The sequence below is a fragment of the Phyllobates terribilis genome, unplaced genomic scaffold (genome assembly GCF_046119375.1).
Source record: "Phyllobates terribilis strain yellow unplaced genomic scaffold, ASM4611937v1 Scaffold_11__3_contigs__length_659146591, whole genome shotgun sequence".
Lineage (NCBI taxonomy): Eukaryota > Metazoa > Chordata > Amphibia > Anura > Dendrobatidae > Phyllobates > Phyllobates terribilis.
In genome coordinates, this window is record NW_027362771.1 from 281,348,845 (window position 1) to 281,375,591 (window position 26,747).

The 26,747-nt window shown below is 41.7% G+C and overlaps 1 protein-coding gene across 1 annotated transcript in view; it reads left to right on the forward strand.

The window, feature by feature from the left end:
* Positions 1-26,747, forward strand: part of BEND7 (BEN domain containing 7) — a 106,496-nt gene that overhangs the window by 54,638 nt on the left and 25,111 nt on the right. The window contains exons 3-4 of the mRNA XM_073652372.1: positions 9,370-9,657; positions 9,749-9,871. Of these exons, the coding sequence (XP_073508473.1) occupies positions 9,370-9,657; positions 9,749-9,871 (411 nt within the window). The remainder of the gene's footprint in view (positions 1-9,369; positions 9,658-9,748; positions 9,872-26,747) is intronic.

A 26,747-nucleotide genomic window follows, 5' to 3' on the forward strand; every position in this document is an offset into this window, starting at 1 on the left:
ACTAAGCAGTCCAGTAAATGACACATTCCTGAAATCAGGGTCTCTGTCCCTACATCGTGATGCTCTCAGATTAGATAGAAAAATCCTGGTGACAGATTGCCTTTAAATGCAACATTATATAAAGTCATGCTTTTTATGCAAAGCCACACCACTACAAGATCTGGTACATCATTATTCATAAAAACATAGCTACTTGTCAAGAGTATCATAAAATTGTGCACATTTTAGTAAACGTGCAAAGTTTTAGGTATTTGGCACATGATAGTGTGTGTAACAGAACCACCTTGTCCCCCTATATAACTCATCTAGGATCAAGAAGGGTCGAAACGTAGCACTAAGTCACCATATCATTGCATTCTTGATGATTTTTCATTATTCTGTCTACAGTGCTTGTACAAAGAGCTTTGTCTACTTTGCAAATTGAAGTGTGCAGTGAACTCACTTTTCTACACTTACATAGGGATCTCGCTAGTCAACTAGCACGTTAATCCTCCTCCCGCTACAACTTGTGTGCACTCCAATCCTGCTACTCTGGCTCTAGTCCTGTCAGCATCTGGTAATAATAATAATCTTTTTTATTTCTATAGCGCCAACATATTCCGCAGCACTTTACAATTCAGAGGGGACTTGTACAGACAATATAAGACATCACAGAGTAACACCTACCATATACTGTAGATATAAGAGTGAGGGCCCTTCTCGTAAGCTTACAATCTATGAGTCCAGTGGCATACAGCTACCTTTTTGTGCTTTTATGATGATCCATTATACAAAAAGAAATGGGTCTGTGATCAGGGACAGCATTCATCGAAGACATATTTGGCTGCTTTTCTAGAAGTTTACATCACTGCATGCTGTGCACATGCTGCGGAAATTTCTGCTGCGGGTTATCATTGCAGAAAAAAACTCAGCACTACCAATTATTTTCCGGAAGCGCTGCGGGTACCATAGAACCTGTAAAAAAAAGAATAAAATAAATATTATATTTAACTTCTGATGGCCCCCGGAGTCCTTGTCTCAGCTTGCCGGCAGCTCGCGGTGGACTGAAGGACCTGCGCTGACATCATAGTCATGTAACGGCAGGTCCTTCAGTGTACCGCGAGCTGCCGGCAAGCCAGGACTTAGCGAATAAAGACTCCGGGGGCCATCATAAGGTAAGTATAGATTTATTTTTTACCATTCTTTCGGTCACACTATATAAATCCATGCCCGTTGCATGGATTTATATAGTGTGACCAAGTTGACAAGCACTTTCCAAGTGATGCTAAAAATCGCTTGGAAAGCGCTTGACAACCCGCATGCGGAAATGCATGTGAAGAACGCTTCACTTCCGCTTGTCCCTGGCAGGAAAAACGCATGTACAATCCGCATGTACAATCCACATGCGCTTTTTCTGCCAGGGAGATGCAGAAACTCTCAGGAAAAAATCCGGAGCATTTCTGCATCGTGGGCACCTAGCCTTTATCTGTTTACTAAAATTTTAAAATAAAAATTATTGGAACAAGGCTAAACGGCTTTGGCATAAAAAACTGCAGTAATCATCCATTGTATGAGTCTGAACATGCAGAGCCACTTCATGGTATTTTCCATCATATAACATTGTCAGCAAAACCTTTAGCAATTAGTCAGTGGAGATGTGTTTAGCCCGGACTTGACTGGACAATAATAGTTTTCTGTTTCTGTGACTTATCATGTTTGCTCATGATTTCGTTTTGGCAGTGGCATTCACATTGCTGTATTCATGTGTTCTATGATTTCTGTTTCTATGATTTCTATTGTACAAATGATTAATTTGATGACTATTATTTCACATGTCAAAGAGATATTCCCAGCTTATAAAGTGATGCCTTGGAGTGGCTGGTGTCCAGACAGATCCTGAGAAACTGCAACATGACGCCGTTCACATTACTTTAAAGGAAAAGTAGTTTAAAGGAAAAGTAGTGAAGGGGACACAGCAATAAACTCGCAATGTGCCCCCTTCATTCTCAGAATGCCATCACTGTGTCAGAACCAACACATCTAGTTTATCTGGTGTGCAGACTTAAACTCATTTCTTTCTTTTTACCCCTCAAAAAGATTTTTAGCGAGATTTTAAAGAATTTTTGTGTGTAACATTTTTTTCAGAACCTTTTACTTGGCTGCCCTAAATATGTATTTTACTGATATATGGCCATATCTTGGCACACTATTAAACCGACAGTTGTGGCTTTTTTATGATGGTTTATTTGGTTGGCACACACTGTTAGGCCATGTTCACACTATCAGTATTTGGTACGTTTTATTCCTCAGTATTTTGTAAAACAAAACCAGGAGTGGGTGAAAAATGCAGTTTCTATTATGACTGTTCCTCTCCTGGTTTTGCTTGCAAAAACTGAGGTCAAATACTGAACATGTGAACGTGGCCTTAGGGTATGTTCACACTGAGTTTTTAGCTTACATTTTGGAACGGTTTCTGCTCTAAAATACAGGTTTTATCAGTTTTTGGAGGGTTGTTGTTTTAAGTAAAAAGAGGTGCCATATTTGCTTTTTATATAGTTTCTGCATCAGGTTATTCATTCAGAAAAGGCCATGTAAAAAACACTGTGTGAACATACCCTTAAAGGGATAGATCATGGGTTTATGCTATTTGGTTCTCAAATGGCTTGGTTTTAGGACCAATTCATCAGTGGGAGGTAGATCACTTGGCTCAGGCTCGACATAAACCAGCTCACATAGCAGAACTGTCTGACCTTGCCTGCTTTCTTCCAATTTCCATGTGTGGTCTGACTGGTGATTTGTATACAGGCAAAACTATGTTCTTGTCATGAGAATTGTCAACAGCTGCCTGGCACTGGCCTAGAAACATCAGTCATTTCAGTGTCCATTTTTGTTATTTTTAGTAGTTTTTTTTTTATAATTAAAATATAAAACATAATATCAGGGTCGTAGAAAGAATAGAGGAGAGTAGACTAAACACAAAGCTGGTCTACAGGTTAGTCCAGGGCCTATCTATAGGATAAGCTATCGATATCAGATGGATGGTGGTCCAATAATCAGAACCCCAAACAATCAAGTTCTGAATTTATCTCCTGTTCAAATTTGAAAAAAAACAAAACCCACCGTACTTATGGTATCTTGGGGGCACTTACAGTATATGAATGCACTGCATATGGGACTGTACATAACTTATGAAACCACAATATTTTCTCTTCTACATATATACAAACTTGAGTGATGGCAATCTCAGTACAGTGCTGAAAATTACGGTATGTTGACATATAAGGATTCAGAAATAAATTTCATTTTTATTTCTTTTTATGCAAACTTTCATAGAATGCGGTTAGGTAACAACACTGTACCCCATCTCTCCTTTAGTTTTCCCCAGGGGTTATTTTAAGATTGTAAGTTATCTCTTATCCATAGATTAGAGGATGTTAGTGAGTACTGTAGGTCCTGCTACTGGGATCCTCATCGATCCTGAGAACATCTAAATGTAGGGGAGGTTACGGGTGAGCATCTCCACTCTGCTATGTCTATGGGAATGTTGGAGCTAGCCGAGTGCTGTGCCTTCGCTCTATTCAGATATGCACTTCAGAGCCTTTATTGGTGGTGGCCTCAGCAGTCAGACCCCCGTGATCACTAAATTAACCCCTATTCCTTTGATATTCTTGCTAAGATTATTACAATTTATCCTTTGCATATTTTCACAGTAAAATAGTCATCTCTGTAGCTACTTACTGTATATATTTGCGAAATGAGATATAACAACCTTTGCAGTGATTTTCTATGGTTCACATTCATTCACCAGATTCCAGGAAGTGAAAGCGACAAAACCTAATTGCTCTGGCTTCCAGGAATTTGGTAAATGAAACCTTTGGCTGTTAACTAAGAATATGAAGGTCATTCCCGCCTGCTAACTATGAGCACAATCCTTTATGTGGCTGCAATTAAAATCTACAGGTAATTTGATAACGCAGCAAATTATTATGTGCATGGGATTAAAGAGCATGTCAACTGAGGGCAAATGAAGTATATGAGACATACAGTTTTTAGCTATGGGTTCATAATACAGCAACTCTTCATATTGTTCTATGGAGGATATGTGAGCCAGCTCCTTGCCGCACGTGTTGTGTACATGTAGGAATAAAACAATGGACTATTGATCCAGTAGAACAACCAAATGGATCCAACTGTGCTTGGGGATACTTGGCTGTTCTGTTGGATTTTTTATGTCAGAAGACAGACTTTGCAAGGTGCGTCTTCTGGCGTTGGGTATCTTCCTTGTTTTTCTGTTTATTTTGTGCCCCAAAGAATGCCATGGGGGCTGTATGTGCACATAGTTGGGAAAAAAATATTGATGTGATGCTAGTCACTACTCACAGATTAACCGTGAGGGGGAATAGTCAAGGAGTCCGAGGTCAAAAGCCAGGGGGATATGTCATAAACAGAGGGGTGAGGCAAAGTCAGGTCACAGTACAGGGTCAGAATTCCAAGAAGGTGAGGATAAGACAAAGGAGCTAGGCAAACAGATGGTCAAAGGCAAATTCAAGGTCAGGCAACAAAGATCAGAATATTGGAACTCAAAGCACCGAGTAACACACACCACTTGAGCAGAGCTACCACTGGCAGAGATCAGAGGCAGACAGTCAGCCCAATAGCCTGGGAATCAGTCCAAGCAGAAGACACCTGTGGAAAATCCAGCATGTCCACGCCTTGATTGGCTGACTGGACTGTAACTTACCACACTGACAGCTTAGCACCCACAAACTTCTGATTAGATGGCCACTCAACACACTGGAGGAGTGGAGGAATCGTGACAATTGCTTGCCAGAAAGTAAAACATTTTTAAAAAATCACTTAAATAAATCCATCTCATTGTATGGTCTATATGTGGTAGTGACGTTTACTTGATTACCAGGAGCTTTATTGCTGAATTATTTGCCCCATTCACGTTATATCATGTGAACAGCACTTTAGACATGCTGAATCATACAGCATCATATGTGTGGACCAGAACTCACATTCTCTATAAATTTCAATCAGAGCTTCGACTTGAGTCTCTTGGAAACGCATAGAAGAGGCTCTCCCTCTATCCCAGTTTTCTAGCATTTAAAAGCTGCTAAAAAAGCCACAATAAAATTTGCGACTTTTACCCCTTTTGCATGAAACACTTTGTTGGGCGGGTTCAAGAAAAAGGGGGCTGGTCTGACTGCAGTGCATTAAATTTAATATAATGTAAGGCCGATAATCTAGCTGAAATGTATACCGGATCATAGTTTACCTAAATTTCACTTTCTGGTGTACAGATAGCACAAAGTCATATGCCTCTTAATAAATTTAGTTCACCTTACATCAGCGGGCTTCTAATAAATTCTTCCCTACTGTAAATACTTACTGAAGGAAGACAACCTGACACTTGCAGTTGCCTTAAATTGCAGTTTACAGCCATAATCGCCTTTATGCTACTTTCTAATAAATATAAAGCAGATGAAATAAGTATTGAACATATCACCTATTTTCTAAGTAAATATATTTCTATACAGTTGTGCTCAAAAGTTTACATACCCCCGGCAGAATTTTTCCTATTTTGGCCTTGTTTCAGAGAATATGCATGATAACAAAACCTTTTTCTCCACTCATGGTTATTAGTTGGGTGAAGCCATTTATTGTTAAACTACTGTGTTTTCTCTTTTTAAATCTTAATGACAACCAAAAACATCCAAATGACCCTGATCAAAAGTTCACATACCCCAGTTCTTAATACGGTGTATTGCCCCCTCTAACATCAATAAACAGCTTGAAGTCTTTTGTGATAGTTGTGGATGAGGTTCTTTAATTTCTCAGATGGTAAAGCTGCCCATTCTTCTTGGCAAAAAGCCTCCAGTTCCTGTAAATTCCTGGGCTGTCTAGCATGAACTGCGTGCTTGAGATCTCCCCAGAGTGGCTCAATGATATTGAGGTCAGGCGACTGAGATGGCCACTCCAGAACCTTCACTTTGTTCTGGTGTAGCCAATGACAGGTCGACTTGGCCTTGTGTTTTGGATCGTTGTCATGTTGGAACGTCCAAGTATGTCCCATGTGCAGCTTCCGGGCTGATGAGTGCAAATTTGCCTCCAGTATTTGCGATAACGTGCTGCATTCAACTTTCCTTCAACTTTTACCAAGTTTCCTGTGCCTTTTTGTAGCTCACACATCCCCAAAACATCAGCGATCCACCTCCGTGCTTTACTATAGGAATGGTGTTCCTTTCATCATAGGCCCCGTTGACCTCTCTCCAAATGTAAAGTTTATGGTTGTGGCCAAAAAGTTAAATTTTGGTCTCATCACTCAAAATTACCTTGTACCAGAAGTTTTGAGGCTTGTCTCTGTGCTGTTTGGCATATTGTAGGCTAGATACTTTGTGGCATTTGCACAGTAATGGCTTTCTTCTGGTGACTCGACCATGCAGCCCATTTTTCTTCAAGTGCCTCCTCATTGTGCATCTTGAAACAGCCACACTTCTAGTTTTCAGAGAGTCCTGAATTTCAGCTGATGTTATTTGTGGGTTTTTCTTTGCATCCCGAACAATTTTCCTGGCAGTTGTGGCCGAAATATTTGTTGGTCTACCTGACCGCGGTTTGGTTTTTACAGAGTCCCTGATTTTCCATTTGTTAATCACAGTTTAAACGCTGGTGACTGGCATTATCAATTCCTTGGATATTTTTTTGTATCCCTTTCCTGTGTTATACAGTTTAACTACCTTTTCCCATAGATCCATTGACAATTCTTTTGCTGTCCCCATGACTCACAATCCAGAAACGTCAGTGGCTGGATGAAAGATGCAAGAGTCTGTCTGGATCCCAGAAACTCACTCAGCTTTTATGTACACACACTGATTACAAGCAAACAGGTCACAGGTGAGAATGTTACCTTTAGTAGCTATTCAAACCCATTTGTGTCAAATTCTGTGCATGTTATCAGGTCAAAATCACCAGGGTATGTGAACTTTTGATCAGGGTCATTCGGATGTTTTTGGCTGTCATTAAGATTTAAAAAGAGAAAGCACAGTAGTTTGACAATTAATGGCTTCACCCAACCAATAACCATGAGTGGAGAAAAAGTTTTTTGTTATCATTCATATTCTCTGAAACAAGGCCAAGAAAGGAAAAATTCTGCTGGGGTATGTAAACTTTTGAGCACAACTGTAGGTGCTATTAACACGAAATTCTCACCAGATTTCCATAACAACTCATCCAATCCACACAGGCAAAGAACTCAAACCATAGAATGCCATAAATTATGTATAATAATGAGAAATGACACAAGGAAAAAGTATTGAAAATTCTTACTGAAATTTATTTAATACTTCGTACAAAAGCCTTTGTTGGTGATGACAGCTTCAAGACGCCTTCTGTATGGAGAAAGTAGTCGTATGCATTGCTCAGGTGTGATTTTGGCCCATCCTTCCATAGAAACACTCTTCACATCCTGAAGGCTCCATTACCTCCTTCTAAGAACTCTGAGCTTTAGTTCCTTCCATAAACTGGATTCAGGTCATATGATTGGTTGGGCCATTATAGCAGGTTTATTTTCTTTCTCTGAAATCAAATGAGAGTTTATTTGACTATGTGTTTGGGATCATTGTCTTGCTAAAATGTCCACCCTCGATTAATCTTCATCATCCTGGTAAATGGCAGAAGATTGTTATCAAGCATGTCTTGGTACATTTGTCCATTCATCCTTCCTTCAATTATATGAAGTTTGCTAGTGCCGTATGCTGAAAAACAGCCCCACACCATGATTTTCCCACCTCCAAACTTCACTGTTGGTATGGTGTTTTTGGGATGATATGCAGTGCCTTTTGGCTTGCAAACATTGTGTGTATTATGGCATCCAAAGAATTCCATTTTGGTCTCATTTGACCCGACTATTTTCTCCCAGTATTTCCCATGTTTGTCTAAATGTTGTTGAGCAATCTTTTAAACGCGCTTGAACATGTTTTTGTTCCGCAATAGAGTCTTGCATGGTGAGCGTGCATACAGGCCATGAAGGTTGAGTGCATTACTTATAGTTTTGTTTGAAACAATTGTACCTGCTGATTCTAGGTCTTTTGGTAGCTCTCCACAGGTGGTCCTTAGCTCTTGAACAACTGTTCTGATAATTCTTTTCACTCTTCTGTCTGAAATCTTGCAGGGAGCACCTCGTCGTGGCTGGTTCTTTCCATTTCTGGATTATGGCCCCACAGTGCTCACTGGAACATTCAGTACTTTGGAAATTCTTCTTTAACCAATGCCATCAGTATTGGTTGTGAAGGTCTTGAGACAGCTCACTGGTTTTCCCCATCATGAGATGTTTCTTGTGTGGCACCTTGGTAATGAGACACCTTTTTATAGGCCATCAGTTGAACCAGCTGATATTATTTTTCACTAAGTGGCAGGTTTTGCTCGCTCATCAGATGATCGACCGCCTGTTTAGATTGCATAATTATTGGGAAACACGCATTCTGGGAACTCTCATTCATGATAATTGTGTAGTGTAAGGCTATGTGCCCACGATAAGCAATAGTAGTGTTTTGGGGCGCAGCGTATTCTTGCTGCGTCAAAAACGCGTTCTAATTACCACACTTGTGTTTAGGTAATATGCGGATTTACACATGTAATGATATTCTACTGTGGAAAATGCGCAACACTAGCATCTCCGCTACAGAAATTCACATGCTGCTGATTGTAAACCCGCAGCGCAGGTGAGTTTACGCAGTGTTAAATAGAAGCATAGTGGGCATGGGATTTCTATGAATCCCATCCACTGTGCTTGCAATGTAGAATGCAGCGTTTTGGACTCAGCAAAAATGCACTGCGTCCAAAATGCTACTATTCCTGATCGTGGTCACGTACCCTAAATGCACCATAAGAACCATAGCTTCAGAGCAGACTAAGATCACAGTCCTTGATCCTATGTCCAAGACTCCTGAATTCCTTCCCTTCCAGGAAGTTAGAGATACTTCCATGGTAATTAATGACCCTTCAATGTTATGTGAACTTTTACACATAGATATTTAAATATTTATTTACACATGTAGAATGAAAGAAAATCTGTCCTGGTGAACTTATTTGAATGGCAAGACATTGTGTTGGATGGCTGTGGCTTCCCTAAGCTAATCATTGGTGGGGGGGGAACTTAAAATATTTTGGATTTTACAGCAAAAAGCCTTGAATCAGAACCATGAAAAAATGTCTTGTGTAAAGGACCCCCAAGAGATTCTTCTTATATCATGTCCTGCTGTGATTTCTGCCCGCTGCAGATATGTCATTGAGACCTTGTGTGACACCTGCTCCAACAATCCTCTAGTTTAAAATACATTATTGTTGCTGTTAACACTACAATTATCATTGTTTCTTGTGTGTACATAGGAGATGAAGGTATGGAGATAAAAAAGCAGATCACTGGCATGAGAAGACTATTAAATGACAGCACTGGACGGGTTTACCAACGTGTTGGCAAGGAAGGCGAGAAACTCAAGGAAGGTGTGCATGATCTGGATATGAGTTGGACTGATAATCTGAGCACTTCATGTGATCTCATTCACTCAACCCAGGCTCCATGGAACAATGCGTCAATCCAAAGTAGCGAGTTTTCAGGACAATATGGGACCCGTTCTAAGACTGTGCAGAATCAGCTGAAAAATCCTGGAACTAATGGTATTTTTATGGAAAATGGATGCAAACTTTATATATGTGTATGTATCTTGACTACTACTTTATGAGTAACTACTTACTTTTTATCCATCAGGTGAAATACGAATGGTAAATTCAGTATCAGAATCAAAGTGCTGTACGTGTAATTGCCAACCCACTCTTCAGGCCATCCTTCAGGAACTAAAGGCAATGCGGAAGTTTATACAAGTACAGGCAGGTAGTGTATTTTATGCCAGTTACAAACTACAATACTTACTAAATTGTTTTGTAGCTGAAATTAGAGTCAAATTTTATTTTTATATTTATGAAATGTCACTTCCATATGTCATGCTTATTTTTCTCCGAAACTACTTAAACTACCGTGGCCGAAAAAACACAACACATCACCACTCAGTTATTACATAATAAGACAAAAATAAAAGCACAAAATATTGCTTGTAATACACTCACTAAGATGACACTAGATCATATTATATTAATAAATTAGTGTTATATTGCTGCATCATTTCAGAAAATATTATTATTGTAATAATGTCATAAGTTGATCATTATTGGACCTGTAGATAAGAGGATCTTTCACCAGTTTGTGCATGTTAAACTGGCCACATGCGTTTCTCACTTTCATTGCGGAAATATTAGCTTGTAAAGTTTAATTCTGATTTCCCTTTCAACAAAGAGTGCGTTATCACTGACTTGTCTCTGGGGGTTGTTACTTTTTTCTTGCATGCTGATGACCAATCAGGAGGCGTCATGCAGTTGAAAAATAAGATGAGACCCCAGAGAATGTCAGACCCAGCTTTCTTTTTATAAGACATGTAGTTTTCACTAGTGGCATCTACTGTGATAATAAGTAAGCAGGTTGAGTAAAACATAGCTGTGTGTCATTACGAACACTTCTTGCAGCTCCCCTCTCAAGACAGTTAGTGTGGAAGCATTGGGAGTAAAGCAGGGCTGACAACACTGTGAGAGGAGAGCTGCAAGAGGTGTTTGTAATGACAAACATCTCTGCTCTCCTCTCTCTGCACAGTAATCTCTGGCAGTTAATTCTGTGTGACCTGAGTAGACACATCAGTTTTTCCATATTATACAAAGAAAGCCTGGTGTGTCATTTTTGGGGGCATGTTTTTTCCCTGAATGACGCCTCCTGCTTAGAATTGGACAATAACATGCAGGAGAAAAAAGCAACGCCCCCCATGGAAAAATCTCTGCTAACCACCCCCCTCGGTCTTGGCAAAAACTAGCATATACATATTACAAGCTAATATCTCCTCAATGAAGATGAGAAATTAAAAAGTAAAATATGTTTTATAATTCAGCTTTGCAGCCACTATTCCATAATTTGGCCAATCTGAAATGCTAAACTGGTTAAAGGTTCTCTTTGATAATGAAGGAAGAGAAGGCTACAAAATCATAGGGGGAAAAAGTCATCTCAGTGCTGCTGCAATTTGCATATAGCTAGCCAAATAGTCCAGCACTATGCAAGATTCTCCATACACATGCTGATATACAAGGCAGAAGCCGTAGCTCCAAATATATGGGTGGGATGAGGGATAAGCTTCATATTAAATGGAAATGTGCTGTAGTAACAGATCCTTTCAAACAATAGCGGAACAGGACTAGAACTCTAGTGCCACCAATTGGAAGTAGCAATCCTAAAAGGCAATGCTGATCCTCTAATGAGCCTTGCCACATGACTTTCCATAAAAGCTCCCTGCACAGTAAGCCACGAAATGCTGTGATCGAAATCGATTGCAGCATTCCGGTAGCAAGAGGAGGTAAGGGCGATACTTACCTTCTCTGCCGGCGTCCCGTGGCGTCTGAGTCTGGTCCTGGATGTTGTCATGGTAACCCGATGTCATCATGACATCTGGGTCACCAGGAGGCAGGAAGTTACTTTGGTTATGTGCAGTGCGCGATCAAAGTAACTTCTCCCTGTGCAGCCCTGACAGGCTACATAGCACAGGGATGGCGCTGCATTCCTGTGCTATGCAGCCGATGAGGCTGCAAAAAGTGAAAGTCCCATAGTGGGACATAGTGTAAAAGATCAAAAAGTGAAAAAAAAAAATTGTAAAAATATCAAAAAAAAGAAAGAAAGAAAAATATATTGTACCCATAAATAAATAATCTTCTGAAAAAAATAAACCAATGAAAGTGCACATATTTGGTATCGCCGCATTCGGAACAAGCTGACCTATAAAACTGTCCCACTAGTTAACCCCTTTAGTGAACACGGTAAAAAAAAACTAAACATAAAACGATGCTTTATCATCATACCGCCAAACAAAAAAATGGAATAAAACGCGATCAAAAAGACAAATGTAAATAACAATGGTACCACTGAACACGTCACCTTGTCCCGCAAAAGACAAGCCGCCATACAGCTCCAATGGCTGAAAAATAAAAAAGTTATAGCTCTCAGAATTAAGCGATGCAAAAACAATTCTTTTCCCTTCACCCATGACAGTGTTATGATAGGCTACAAACACTAAGGAAAGACAGGAGATCTGTCCCTACAATAGAACTAAGCTAGATCCCTACGATGTAACGGGGAACCTGATCCTGCGATCAGACCCGCTAAAGTCCTCAGCTAGTCTGAACGAAGACCTATAGATGTGAGGGAGGGATCCCTACAAGAACTAGGGACTGGAAGAAAGATGGACACCTCCTAGCAGAAATTGTAGCAGTAAAAAGACAAACACACAACATAGAACATAAAGGTCAAAAGACCTAGCAAAACTGACTGAGAAAGGTTACAAAGCACCTGGCTAGCTTAAGAGTAGAAATTACAATGAAGTCCAGCATGGCCAGAAGGGCAGAGCAGGATTAAATAGGCAAAAAAGGTCATGTGACCAGCAAACTAGAAAAAACCTAACAGGAGAGTTCTAACAGTACCCCCTCTTCTATGAGGATCCTCCGGATACCCTAGGCCCAGGCTTATCAGGAAACCTCTTGTGAAACGCTCTGACAAGTCTGGAAGCAGAAACATCATCCCCCCTCACCCATGAGTTATCCTCGGGACCGAAACCCTTCCAAGCGACGAGATACTGCAAACTCCCCCTATACCGTCTAGAATTAAGGATGCGGGAAATTTCATATTCGCCGTCCTCCACCACCGGAGGAACAGTGGCAGTGGCGTCTCTATCTGATACATCAGCTTTTTTCAATAGAGAAACATGAAACACCGGATTAATCTTCCAGGAGGTAGGAACCTCCAACCTAACAGCAGATTGGTTAACTACCTGAAGCACCTTAAAGGGCCCTACAAACTTGGGACCCAATTTTTTAGAAGGAATCCTCAACCGCAGATTCTTAGAGGACAACCAAACCATGTCACCAACCGTAAACAAAACCTCTTGACGTTTCCTGTCAAAGTACCTCTTAGATTTTTTGTTAGCCTCCTGAAGATTACCATGCACATCCGTCCAAACTCTCTCCAAATCACCGGAAAAACTCTCCTCCTCAGGCACAGCCGATACCAATTTGGAGAATGACCCAAAAGACGGATGTCTCCCAGAACAACAAAAAAAAGGCGAACACCCAGCAGAAGAGGATGTATGGTTGTTAAGAGCAAATTCAGCAAGTGGCAGAAACTCAGACCACCCCTCTTGATTGTCTGCCACAAAACAACGCAAGAACTGCTCAACATCCTAATTCTTCCTTTCTGTCTGGCCATTAGACTCAGGATGATATCCAGATGAAAACGACAAATGAACTCCCAACCTGTCACAAAAGGCACGCCAAAAACGAGCCACGAACTGAGGTCCCCTATCAGAAACAATGTCAGTAGGAACACCATGGAGTCTGACAATTTCCTTGACAAAGGCCTTAGCGAGTGTCTTAGCGCAGGGCAGTTTGATGAAGGGAACCAAGTGACACATCTTGCTAAAACGGTCCACGACCACCCAGATGACCGTGAAACCCTCAGAGGAGGGAAGGTCAGTAATAAAGTCCATAGCCAGATGTGTCCAAGGTGCACTAGGAACCTCCAGAGGGCAAAGCAACCTCGCAGCAGGAGCATGAGAAGACTTAGATCTAGCACATACAGTACATTGATTCACCCACGTAATGACTTCCCTCTGCCATCCAGGCCACCAAAAACTGCAACCCACAAGTCTCTTGGTCTCAGAAATTCCTGGATGACCTGCCAACCTAGACTCATGACACTCAACAAACAAATCTCTCCTAAAGGTCCTAGGCACAAACAACCTCCCACGGGGAGTGTTAGATGGGGCATTCTCCTGTGCTTTAAGAATCTCATCTTCCAAAACGGAGTCCAATGCAGCAATCACAACACCTTCTTGTAAAATGCTCTCCTCCTCCTCAGCACCGACCATGGGAGAAAAGCTGCGAGACAACGCATCAGCTTTAACATTCTTGGTACCCGGGATGTAAGTAACGGAAAAATGAAACCGCAAAAAAAAAAGTGCCCACCTAGCCTGACGGGCATTCAAGTGCTTGGCAGCATCAAGATAGATCATATTTTTATGATCAGTGAAAACCTGAATGGGAAATTCAGCACCTTCCAAAAGATGACGCCAGTGTTCAAATGCGAGTTTAATAGCCAGCAATTCCCGATTACCAATATCGTAATTAAGTTCAGTCTCAGAAAATTTTTTTGAAAAAAAGGCACAGGGATGTTCTCCATCCTTGATTTCCTGAGACAACACCGCACCGACCCCCACAGAAGAAGCATAAACCTCAACAAAAAACTGCTTAGTCACATCAGGCTGCATAAGGATGGGGGCCGAGCTGAACCTCTCCTTTAGAAACACAAACGCTTCAATGGCCTCAGTAGTCCACTGAACCGTATTAGCACCTTTCCTGGTGAGATCGGTCAGTGGTTTAACAATAATAGAAAAATTTTTAATGAATTTTCTGTAATAATTGGCGAAACCCAAAAACCTCTGTATCGATTTCTAACCAATAGGCCTAGGCCATTCCTGCACAGCTTGAACTTTCACCGGGTCCATCTCAAAGCCCTCGCTGGAGATAATGTAGCCCAAAAAACTAATTCTCTGTACAGCGAACTCACATTTCTCTAGCTTAGCAAAAAGCGAATTGTCAATTAATAACTGTAATACCTCACGTACACTCCGCCAATGAGACTCCAGATCAGGCGAATAAATCAAAATGTCATCCAAATACACAACCACATTTTTGCCGATCAAAGGTCTAAGGATGTCATTAATAAGATTCTGAAAAAATGCTGGTGCATTGGTAAGACCAAAAGGCATAACCAGATTCTCAAAATGACCCACAGGAGTGTTAAAAGCAGTCTTCCATTCATCACCCTCCTTCATGCGCAACAAATTGTATGCCCCCCGGAGATCAATTTTAGAGAACCACTTGGCCCCCACTAACTGGTTAAACAATTCAGGAATCAATGGCAGTGGGTAGGGATTACGTACAGTAATTTTATTAATCTCGCAAAAGTCCTGACAAGGACTTAAACCGCCGTCCTTCTTTTTTAACAAAAAAAAATCCAACAGCCACAGGTGACTTAGAGGGTCTGATATGACCGGCGGCCAAGCTCGTCTGTATGTATTCCTCCAAAGCCTTTCTCTCAGGAATATTAAGATTAAATAAACGACTTTTAGGAAGAGTCGCTCCAGGGACAAATTCAATGCTACAATCATAGTCTCTATGGGGAAGCAAAATTTGCGACTCCTCCTCAGAAAAAACTTTCCAAGAATCCCCCATCAATCACATTCAGGGTAGAACCACAATCCACAAATACCCGAAATTCAATTAACTCTTCCTGAGCTGCAGTAGTAGCAGAAAGAAATACCCCCTTAGTGTTTAAACAGGCTATACGGGCGTAACTGACCTTTTTTTTTTTTCTTTGTTCATACGAAGCACACAGTTCTTAATGAAATGGTCAGATTTTCCGCAATAAAAGCACAAACCTTCAGAAAACCTGCGGTCTTTTTCCTGAGAGCGGGGTGACATCGCCCCAATCTCCATCGGCTCTCCAATGTCAGTATAGACCCTCTCAAGACTAGGAGCTGACATGGCAAAGGATTTACTCTCATTAACCCTTGCACGCAGTCTCCTGTCCACCCGTATAGCTAATTGCATTGCCTCCTGCAAGTTTCCAGGTGTAGGATAAGCAATAAGCAGATCCTTAACCCTTTCACCTAGCCCAGCAAGAAATAAACTTTTCAGAGCTGAATCGTTCCACCCCACCTGAGCAGACCACCCCACCTGAGCAGACCACCGACGGAAGTGAGTACAATAATTTTCCACATTACCTGATCCCTGCCTCAAAAGTCTCAATTCCGTCTCAGCTGATGAGACACGATCAGGATCATCATACAACAACCCCAAAGCAGAAAAAAAACTATCCACTGATCTGAAGCACGGATCACTAGGTTGGAGAGAAAAGGCCCATCCCTGAGGTTCTTTGCGCAAAAGTGACATTATGAACCCTATGCGCTGTGATTCATCACCAGAGGATCTGGGTCTCAAACGAAAATACAATAAACAAGCATTTTTAAAGGAAAGAAAAATCTTGTTGTTAACCAAAAAATAAATCAGGCAATCGTACCTTTGGCTCCACAAAATGCTCTCCAGAACAGCTACTCACGTGTTGTTGGAGCTCGGCCACCTCCAGAGAGAGTCCCTGCAGGCGTTGAGCCAAATCCTGAACCGACACCATAATGGAAACTGGAGGTCTTTCCTTAGAGATATTTTTGGGCTGGACTTACTGTTATGATAGGCTACAAACACAAGGAAACAAGGAAAGACAGGAGATCTGTCCCTACAATAGAACTAAGCTAGATCCCTACGATGTAACAGGGAACCTGATCCTGCGATCAGACCCGCTAAAGTCCTCAGCTAGTCTGAACGAAGACCTATAAATGTGAGGGAGGGATCCCTACAAGAACTAGGGACTGGGAGAAAGATGGACACCTCCTAGCAGAAATTGTAGCAGTAAAAAGACAAACACACAACATAGAACATAAAGGTCAAAAGACCTAGGAAAACTGACTGAGAAAGGTTACAAAGCACCTGGCTAGCTTAAAAGTAGAAATTACAATGAAGTCCAGCATGGCCAGAAGGGCGGAGCAGGATTAAATAGGCAAAAAAGGTCATGTGACCAGCAAAATAGAAAAAACCTAACAGGAGAGTTCTAACAGACAGCACACCTGAGAGAGGATCTGCCCTTGGAGGACAGGAAACCATCTGAAATAAAAGGGCGGCACCTCTCCCCCTCTTCAGTTGGTTTCCTGTCCTTGATGGGAATCCTCATGAAGTAATCATGCTGAAGAGACTTACCCGGGCCTGTCCCGGCGATGGAAGAGCAGGCTTTTGTCCGTGGCGCCGGCCTTCAGGTGTTGGTAGCGCCGTCCACAGGTTCCCTGGGGACCTGTTTCACGTGCGGGCGCAGGCGGTGCAGAGGTCCTGGGCTTCCGTACACCGCCGCGCCGCCCTACCCCTGCCGCCCATGTGACCGGAAGTGACCGCAGTCATGTCCCTCTGACGTCATGGCGCAGGGCACGCTAGGTAGGGCATGCCTCGATGACGTCGGGGGCCGCGCCGTAGAAAAGATGGCGGCGCCCTGTATAATGCCGGCCTGCATGGCTAAACGCTGGCAGCGTTTGCGCTGGGGAAACGGCGGCCAGGGGAGGGGGCTAATCACCGGAAGGAGACCGCAGGGACCTGGAGGTGGCTGACCCCACCCATCTCGGTATATTAAGGAGCACCTGGGGTCAGAACGCTGCTCAAAGTCCGGACATAATGTCTGACATGGAGCAGCAGTCGCCACGGCCACAGTCGCTACCACCTTTATCACCACCTCCGTCTGCTCGCCGGTCTAGAGGGTCCAGCGGAAGGAGCAGCAGTCTTCCCAGTCAAAAGGGTAAAGCTTCTCAGGACTCCACGGTCTCCAGGAGGGATGCGTTGCGTATCCTGAAACAGTCTTCAATTCCGGTATCCGCAGTGGCGGGGTGAGTGATCTTCGTGAATGTCACTAGATATATTTGCTAATGGGACTCCTATTGTGTGTTTAAATCACCAGGAGAAACCCAGGAAAGTTACCGCCAAGAAGCGGAACATGCTAGCGATAGACTGGCAGAAGGAGCTCTGCTCGGACTGCATTCAGAAAACTATTTGTTAGGGTACCCCTGATTTTGCAGCTAGCCTCAGGTCTGTCATCAGATTGGAGGTAGTGGGTTCCGTTAAAACAATTTTGCTCTCCAGATTCCTTGGAGCTTCAAGTTGGCCCATACCTTCCCTCCAATAGCTATGATACCTCTGGTAGTGAGGAAGATCAGGAAGGATCAAGCGAGAGTGATTCTCATAGCCCCCTTCTGGCTAAAGAGACCATGGTTCTCCCTTTTGAGGATGATGTCACAGTCAGACCCATGGATCCTACCAGAGACCCCGGACCTTCTAGCTCAGGGACCAGTATTCCAATCTCAAGCGAAGGGTTTCCACCTAGCAGCGTGGAATTTAAGAGGGCAATATTGAGGGGCAAAGGTTTTTCATCAGGTTTAGTGTCTACTCTATTAAAAAGTAGAAAACCCATAACCACCAAAATCTATGGTAGAACATGGAGAAAAATTTTAGATTTAGTAGGAAAGCCATTAAGCCAAAATCCTCCAATTAATTCCATCCTGGAGTTCTTACAGAAAGGGTTTGAGTTAGGTCTGGCTACCAGTACACTTAAGGTCCAGGTTTCTGCTTTGGGTGCGCTATATAACCATAACCTCGCAGCCAATAAATGGATTACAAGGTTCATTAAATCTTGTGGTAGATCTAGGCCTGTCTCAATACCCAAAGTTCCTCCATGGAACCTAAATTTAGTACTTTACGCCCTAACTATGGAACCCTTTGAACCAGTTCAGGAGTTGTCTGCAAAATACATAACTCTCAAAACAATTAGTTTGGTAGCTTTAACATCGGCCCATAGAGCAAGTGATTTGCAGGCCCTATCCATAAATCCTCCATATACACAAATATTTGAGGATAGAATAGTATTGAGGCCTGATCCAGCCTACCTTCCTAAGGTTGCGCTCAAGTTTCATAGATCTCAGGAAATTGTTCTGCCCTCCTTTTGTAACAGCCCAAAGACCCCAGGGGAGCAAAAGTTTCATAACTTTGACGTTAGAAGGGCTCTATTACAATACATAAAAGTAACTAGCCAGTGGAGACGTAGCCAATCCCTATTCGTAGCCTTCCAGGGGAATAGGAACGGTTATAGGGTGACAAAAGCAACTATATCCAGATGGATTAGGGAGGCCATTTGCTTAGCCTACTCGACTAGTAACACCCCGATCCCTGACGGCATCAAGGCTCACTCCACCAGAGCCATGGCTACATCCTGGGCAGAAAAGGCAGAGGTATCGATACATCAGATCTGTAAGGCCGCTACATGGTCATCACCATCTACATTTTTCAAACACTACCGTTTGGATCTATCCTGCCTATCTGACTTAACCTTTGGTAGAAGGGTGCTGCAAGCGGTGGTCCCTCCCTAAGGTGTTTCTTTCTCCAAAATTCTCTCAGGTGTGCTGTCATGGGTGAAGGGAAAACACCAAGGTTACTTACCGGTAGCCGTTTTTTCCAGAACCCATGACAGCACCCGTATAGTCCCCCCTTCTTTCTCACCATATGGGTGTGCACGTTTGTTAGGTGTTATTTGATGTGGTGTTGGATTTTGCATATAACTCTTTTTTATGGAGGTCCTCTCAATTCTCTGTAACCAACTGAAGCGGGGGAGAGGTGCCGCCCTTTTATTTCAGATGGTTTCCTGTCCTCGAAGGGCGGATCCTCTCTCAGGTGTTCTGTCATGGGTTCTGGAAAAACCGGCTACCAGTAAGTAACCTTGGTGTTTTTTCTATAAAATAGTTTTTATTGTGTAAAAGCTCCAAAACATAAAAAGGCAATATAAATGTGGTACCGCTGTAAACGTACTGACCCGAAGAATAAAGCTGCCTTATCAATTTTACCACACGCAGAACGGCATAAAAAACAATTCCTTTTATTGTTTATTTTTATTCTGTCTCCCTAAAATCGGAATAGAAATCGATCAAAAAATGGCACATTTTTGTCCTGCAAAACACAAGCCATCACATGACCCTGTCGGCCGAAATATGGAAAAATTATAGTTCTAAAATTATAACTCTAAAATAAAAAATTTTAGCTCAAAAATAAAAATATGGCAATGCAAAAACTAGTCTCTGCGAAAAAAATGTTTTTTTAGTGTGTGACTGCTGTCAATCATAAAAACCCAATATAAATCTAGTATCGCTGTAATTGCACCGACCTGAAGAATAAAGTCGTCTAATCACTTATACCGCACGAGAAACGGCGTAAAAAATAAACGCTAGGGTTAGGGTTGTGCTAGGGTTAGGGTTGGGCTAGTGTTAGGGTTGAGCTAAGGTTAGGGTGGAGCTAGGGTTAGGGTTCTGGTAGGATTAGGGTTCTGCTAGGGTTAGGGTTGGGCTAGGGTTGGGGTTGTATTAGGGTTGGGGTTGTATTAGGGTTGGGTTTAGGCTTGTGTTGGGGTTGGGATTTTTTCAGAAGTAAAGAAAAAAAAATGATGATGATATGGCGACTAGTGTTGAGCGTAATACGTTGTCATCGAGTGCTTGGGTATACACCGAGTATCGCGGGTGTAGCAACTAATGTTGAGCGCAAGTGCTCACTACTTGAGTTTGCATCAGGTGCTCGATATGTACCGAGTATAGCGGGTGCTCGAGTGACAGGCTCGAGTCTCCGCCCCACGTTTTACAGCTGTTATACAGCCAAAAAAACCTTGCCGGGATTGCCTGCCATGCACGAGCGATCCCCGCATGTTTTATCATGGGTGTCTAATAACCGTGAAACATGCGGGTAGGGACTCGAGCATGTCACTTGAGCACCCGTGATACTTGGTGCATACCTGAGTACCTGATGCAAACTCAAGCACTTGCACTCAAGACTAATGATAACTTATTCAATATGATGACCTAATGTTATCAAATTCTGTGTCGTACCTCTGGGTTCAAAATGTTCACTATACCCCTTGATAAAATCCTTGAGGGGTGTAATTTCCAAAATGGGGTCACTTGTGGGGGGTTTCCACTGTTTAGGCACATCAGGGGCTCCCCAAACGCAACATGGCTTCCGCTAATTATTCAAGCTAATTTTACATTCAAAAAGTCAAATGGCGCTCCTTCCCTTCCTAATCCTGCCGTGCGCCCAAACAGGGGTTTTCCCCCACATATGGGGTATCAGCATGCTCAGGAGAAATTGCACAACAAATTTTGGGGTTCATTTTTTAATGATACCCTTGAGAAAATAAAAAAAATTGAGGTCTAAAGTAACATTTTTGTGAAAAAGAATAAATGTTCATTTTTTTCTTCCACATTCCAAAAATTTCTGTGAAGCACCTGAAGGGTTAATAAACTTCTTAAATGTGGTTTTGAGCACCTTGAGGGGTGCAGTTTTTAGAATGGTGTCACTTTGTGGTATTTTCTGTCATAAAGGCCCCTCAAAGTCACTTCAAATGTGATGTGGTTCCTTAAAAAAATGGTTTTCTAAATTTTGTTGTAAAAGTAAGAAATCGCTGGTCAATTTTTAACCCTTACAGCTCCCTAACAAAAAAAATTTTGGTTGCAAAATTGTGCTGATGTAAAGTAGACATGTGGGAAATGTTATTTATTAACTATTTAACTATTTTGTGTGACATACAGTACAGACCAAAAGTTTGGACACACCTTCTCATTTAAAGATTTTTCTGTATTTTCATGACTATGAAAATTGTACATTCACACTGAAGGCATCAAAACTATGAATTAACACATGTGGAATTATATAGTTAACAAAAAAGTGTGAAACAACTGAAAATATGTCTTATATTCTAGGTTCTTCAAAGTAGCCACCTTTTGCTTTCATGACTGCTTTGCACACTCTTGGCATTCGTCTTTGTGCGACGCAGAAAAGGTGAACGGATGGACCCTACATGCCTGGTTCCCACCGTGAAGCATGGAGGAGGAGGTGTGATGGTGCGGGGGTGCTTTGCTGGTGACACTGTTGGGGATTTATTCAAAATTGAAGGCATACTGAACCAGCATGGCTACCACAGCATCTTGCCGTGGCATGCTATTCCATCCGGTTTGCTTTTAGTTGGACCATCATTTATTTTTCAAAAGGACAATGACCCCAAACACACCTCCAGGCTGTGTAAGGGCTATTTGACCAAGAAGGAGAGTGATGGGGTGCTACGCCAGATGACCTGGCCTCCACAGTCACCAGACCTGAACCCAATCGAGATGGTTTGGGGTGAGCTGGACCACAGAGTGAAGGCAAAAAGGCCATCAAGTGCTAAGCATCTCTGGGAACTCCTTCAAGATTGTTGGAAGACCATTTCCGGTGACTACCTCTTGAAGCTCATCAAGAGAATGCCAAGAGTGTTCAAAGCAGTCATCAAAGCAAAAGGTGGCTACTTTGAAGAACCTAGAATATAAGACATATTTTCAGTTGTTTCACACTTTTTTGTTAAGTATATAATTCCACATGTGTTAATTCATAGTTTGATGCCTTCAGTGTGAATGTACAATTTTCAAAGTCATGAAGATACAGAAAAATCTTTAAATGAGAAGGTGTGTCCAAACTTGTGGTCTGTACTGTATCTCTCTGATTTAAGGGCATGGAAATTCAAAGTTTGAAAATTGTGAAATTTTCAAAATTTTCTCCAAATTCCTTTTTTTTTTCACAAATAAATGCAAGTGATGTCGAACAAATGTTACCACTATCATGAAGTACAATATGTCACGAAAAAAACAATCTCAGAATCAGTGGGATCTGTTGAAGCGTTCCAGAGTAATTACCTCATAAAGTGACAGTGGTCAGAATTGTAAAAATTGGCCTGGTCATTAACGTGCAAACCAACCTCGGGGGTAAAGGGGTTAAGCACATACTGTTTTTGATCCAGTTTACTCCACTAGGTGGTGTTCTTAACATGAGACCACCAGTCACGGTACTCTGAGGACTGTACGTGTAATTGTGCTATTATAAAGTAATGATGGGAGTGTACATTGCCTATGGGTTGTATATGTTGCAAAATAGTGGAAAGGGGGACTAAATTGTTATTAACCCCATTTGCATACCAGAATGTAGCATACCCAGCATGTAGTTGGGGACATAACATCATCGGCACTACTTACCTCATAATGTGGAAGTAGCTTAGCGGCCACTGTAAAAATTAGTTACCATATTTTTCGGATTATAAGACGCACTTTTTTTCCTCAAAATTTGGGAGGAAAAGGGAGGTGCGTCTTATAATCCAAAGTGAGTGGAGTGGGATCACCGGAGGCTGGCGGCGGCAGGAGCTGGGCGATGCTACGGTGCCTGGGCTCTCAAAAGATGTCGGCGCCAGTGAGCGGAGTCCCCTTTCTCGTAGATTACCTTGCACAGATTGTGATTTTGGGAGACGAGATTTCGGGAGACGAGATCTTGTCTATCAAGATCTCGAACTGCGCATGCGCCACCCTCGGCGGCCATTCTCCTGAAGCCCACCGCAGGGAAATCATTGGGAAAGGGGACTCCGCTCACTGGCGCCTACATCTAGTTTTATTTGGTCCATGTTCAGTGTGGTGCACATCATGATACCAAACAGCACAGTGACTACTTTTCACCATTCAAATAGGAAGACCGACTGATTATAGTTTATAGACACTTGTGATACTAATACAGGACACACCTTAGTTTATCATGCTCCTGTGGTCAAATTATTTCCTACAGATGCCATTATTTTTGTCCAGAACATTTTCATTACTTTGCTTTTGAATTGTGGTTCAACAGAAAAAAACAATGTCTCATTTCATTACACTGTGTTCCAAATTATTATGCAAATAATATTTTCTCAGATTTTCCCAAATTACCTATATGAATTGCAGTCATTGTAATTTTCCAGTCAAATAACTATTAGAGTACAATTGAAAGGTTTTTGTACAAACTGCCTATGATAACAGTATATTTTTAAAAAAATAAAAAACTCAAACTGCACTCAAAATGCATGTTCCAAATTATTATGCACAGCAGAGTTTTCAACCTTTTCATTTTAATAAAGAACAAAAAAATGGTCATTTTTGAAATTATAAGCATTAGCAGGTTATTACAAACTGAAATCAAACAGTTTTCAACTCAAAACTTTATTCTAGGTGATGTTACATTTGCACATAGGACCGCTTGTTCGAAAGGAGCTTCTGAACTCTCTCGTCCATTGAATTTGTCAGGTTTTGGATGGTTTCTGCTTCAATTGTTTTGCATGAGGACAGAATACCCTCCCAGAGCTGTTGCTTAGATGTGAACTGCCTCCCGCCATCATAGACACTCCTTTTGATGATGCTCCAGAGGTTCTCAATGGGGTTGAGGTCAGGGGAGCATGGGGGTCACACCATAAGTTTGTCCCCTTTTATGCCCATAGCAGCCAGAGATGCAGATGTGTTATGTGCAGCATGAGACTCTCCTCCGGACCCGGGTACCATAGAACCTGTAAAAAAAAGAATAAAATAAAATATAAATATTATATTTACCTTCTGATGGCCCCCGGTCTCCTTTGCTTGCCGGCAGCTTGCAGTGGAATGAAGGACCTGCGCTGACGTCATTTAGTCATGTGATGGCATTTAGTCATGTGACGGCAGGTCCTTCAGTGTAGTGTACCGCGAGCTACCGGCAAGCCAGGACGGAGCGAAGCAAGACTCCAGGGGCCATCAGAAAGTAAGTATAGATTTTTTTTTTTTTTTTACATTCTTTGGGGTCGCAAACGGCATGGATTTATATAGTGTGACCAAGTTGACAAGCAATTTCCAAGTGATGTTAAAATCGCTTGGAAAGCGCTTGACAACCCGCATGCTGAAATGCATGTGAAGAACGCTTCACATCCGCTTGTCCCTGGCAGGAAAAACGCATGTACAATCCACATGTACAATCCGCATGCGTTTTTTGCCAAGGAGATGCAGAAACACTCAGGAAAAAATCCGGAGCATTTCTGCATTGTGGACACATAGCCTAAGGGTAACAACAATTTTGTCCATGTGTATATAGGGCTGATGGCAACAAGTACCCAAGATTAGTGTATTGCAGGTATGAGAAAGCCACAGATCTTTCTGCTGCTGGTGTGGTGGTTACATTTTAATAAATGTTCTCCGGGATATCTTGGACAATAAATTCCAGAACTGCTGAAAGTGGCACAGACCCAGTAGTCATTATCACAGGAGACATCATACTATATCATACAGTAATCTCCAGCTTCTTTCTGAAAAGCTGATTACTTTTTTAGTCCATTGCATAATAAATTATTTTCTCAGCATAAGATCGATAATGTAGAAAATCTAGAAAACACAGAGAAAGCTTTTTCCAATAAATAACCCGTGGAGCATGATGTACACTGACTTCATTAAATGCATGAAATTTGTTTCCTTCATACAGTAAAACTGAGATTCCAGTAAACTCATTTGCAGTAAAGTCAAATTTTTTAAGCGCTTCAGAAAACTGAATCAGGCTTCATGGTATTAAGTGTCCCGCCACCTTGATTAGAAGAACTCCAGGATTCATTAAAGGAGTTGCTCAGTTTCATGATATTGATGACCCATTCTTAGTATGGGTCATCAGATCAGTTGGGGCACCCACACCGATCAGCTTTTATCAGCTCTTCTGCCGGCCAGACATAAATGGAGACGGAAGAGCTAATTGGAGGGGGTGCTGGACAGTGACACAAATTCCACCATTTAGTTTCTGTACACCCATGCTATGGGTTTGAAACAAAGCTTTGAAGATGTGATTGAAGTGTAGACTTTCATGTTTTAGTCTAGGAGTTTTACAACATTATTGCATTACCATTTTTAAATCCATTTTACATTGACCCTCTTGTTTCACAGTAAACCATGAAGAAAACATAGTTTTTAGAGAAAAATGAAAGAAAAAATAAAATGTTTCTATTACTTAGTTATATTTTAGGACTAAACAGCAATATTCTAACAATTTATTTATAGCTATTAAAAATAAGTAAAAAATAACTGGTCCAGTGGCCAGTTCAGTCCTCCGTGTCATCCAGGCCAGGTCAATGTTCACTTCTGTGCTGGCAATCCTCTGTCAGACATCCAGGGAACCTCTGCAGCTTACTTGGCCCCAAGACATCACACCGAGACAGAGGACTGTAGGCACAGTTGTGAACAATACCCTGATCTGGCTGTCATGGAGAATATAACTTGATGCTAGACCAGGGTAGTTAGAATCTTTTTGCTCATCTCTAGTAGACATTTCTATTAAAAATATGTATTTCAGGGACACATTACACATTTAGAGATTAATGTACTTCTGGACAGATCTAAAAATGAACATCATCATTCTACCCCTTTCTAGTAAGTGATAATGTCTGTAAAACCATGAGGAGTATGATGGTTCTCTATAAGTGAGCACAGTAAAATAAGTGCTCGCTTGGAACTGACCTGTTCATTTACAATTATACAGAGCAGGAAATAAGTATTTGATCCCTTGCTGTTTTTGTAAGTTTGCCCACTGACAAAGACATGAACAGTCTATAATTTTAAGGGTAGGTTAATTTTAACATTGAGAGATAGAATATCCAAAAAAATCAAGAAAATCACATTGTATAAATTAGATAAATTTATTTGCATTTCGCAGTGAGAAAAAAGTATTTGATCCCCTACAAACCTTTATGACTTCTGGCTCCTACAGACCAGTTAGACGCTCCTAATCAACTCGTTACCTGCATTAAAGACAGCTGTCTTACATAGTCACCTGTATAAAAGACTCCTGTCCACAGACTCAATTAATCAGTCAGACTCTAACCTCTACAACATGGGCAAGACCAAAGACCTTTCTAAGGATGTCAGGGACAAGATCATAGACCTGCACAAAGCTGGAATGGGCTACAAAACCAGAAGTAAGACGCTGGGTGAGAAGGAGACAACTGTTGGTGCAATAGTAAGAAAATGGAAGAAATACAAAATGACTGTCAATCGACATTGATCTGGGACACAATGCAAAATCTCACGTCGTGGGGTATGCTTGATCATGAAGGTGAGAGATCCGCCTAAAACTACACGGGGGGAACTTGTTAATGATCTCAAGGCAGCTGG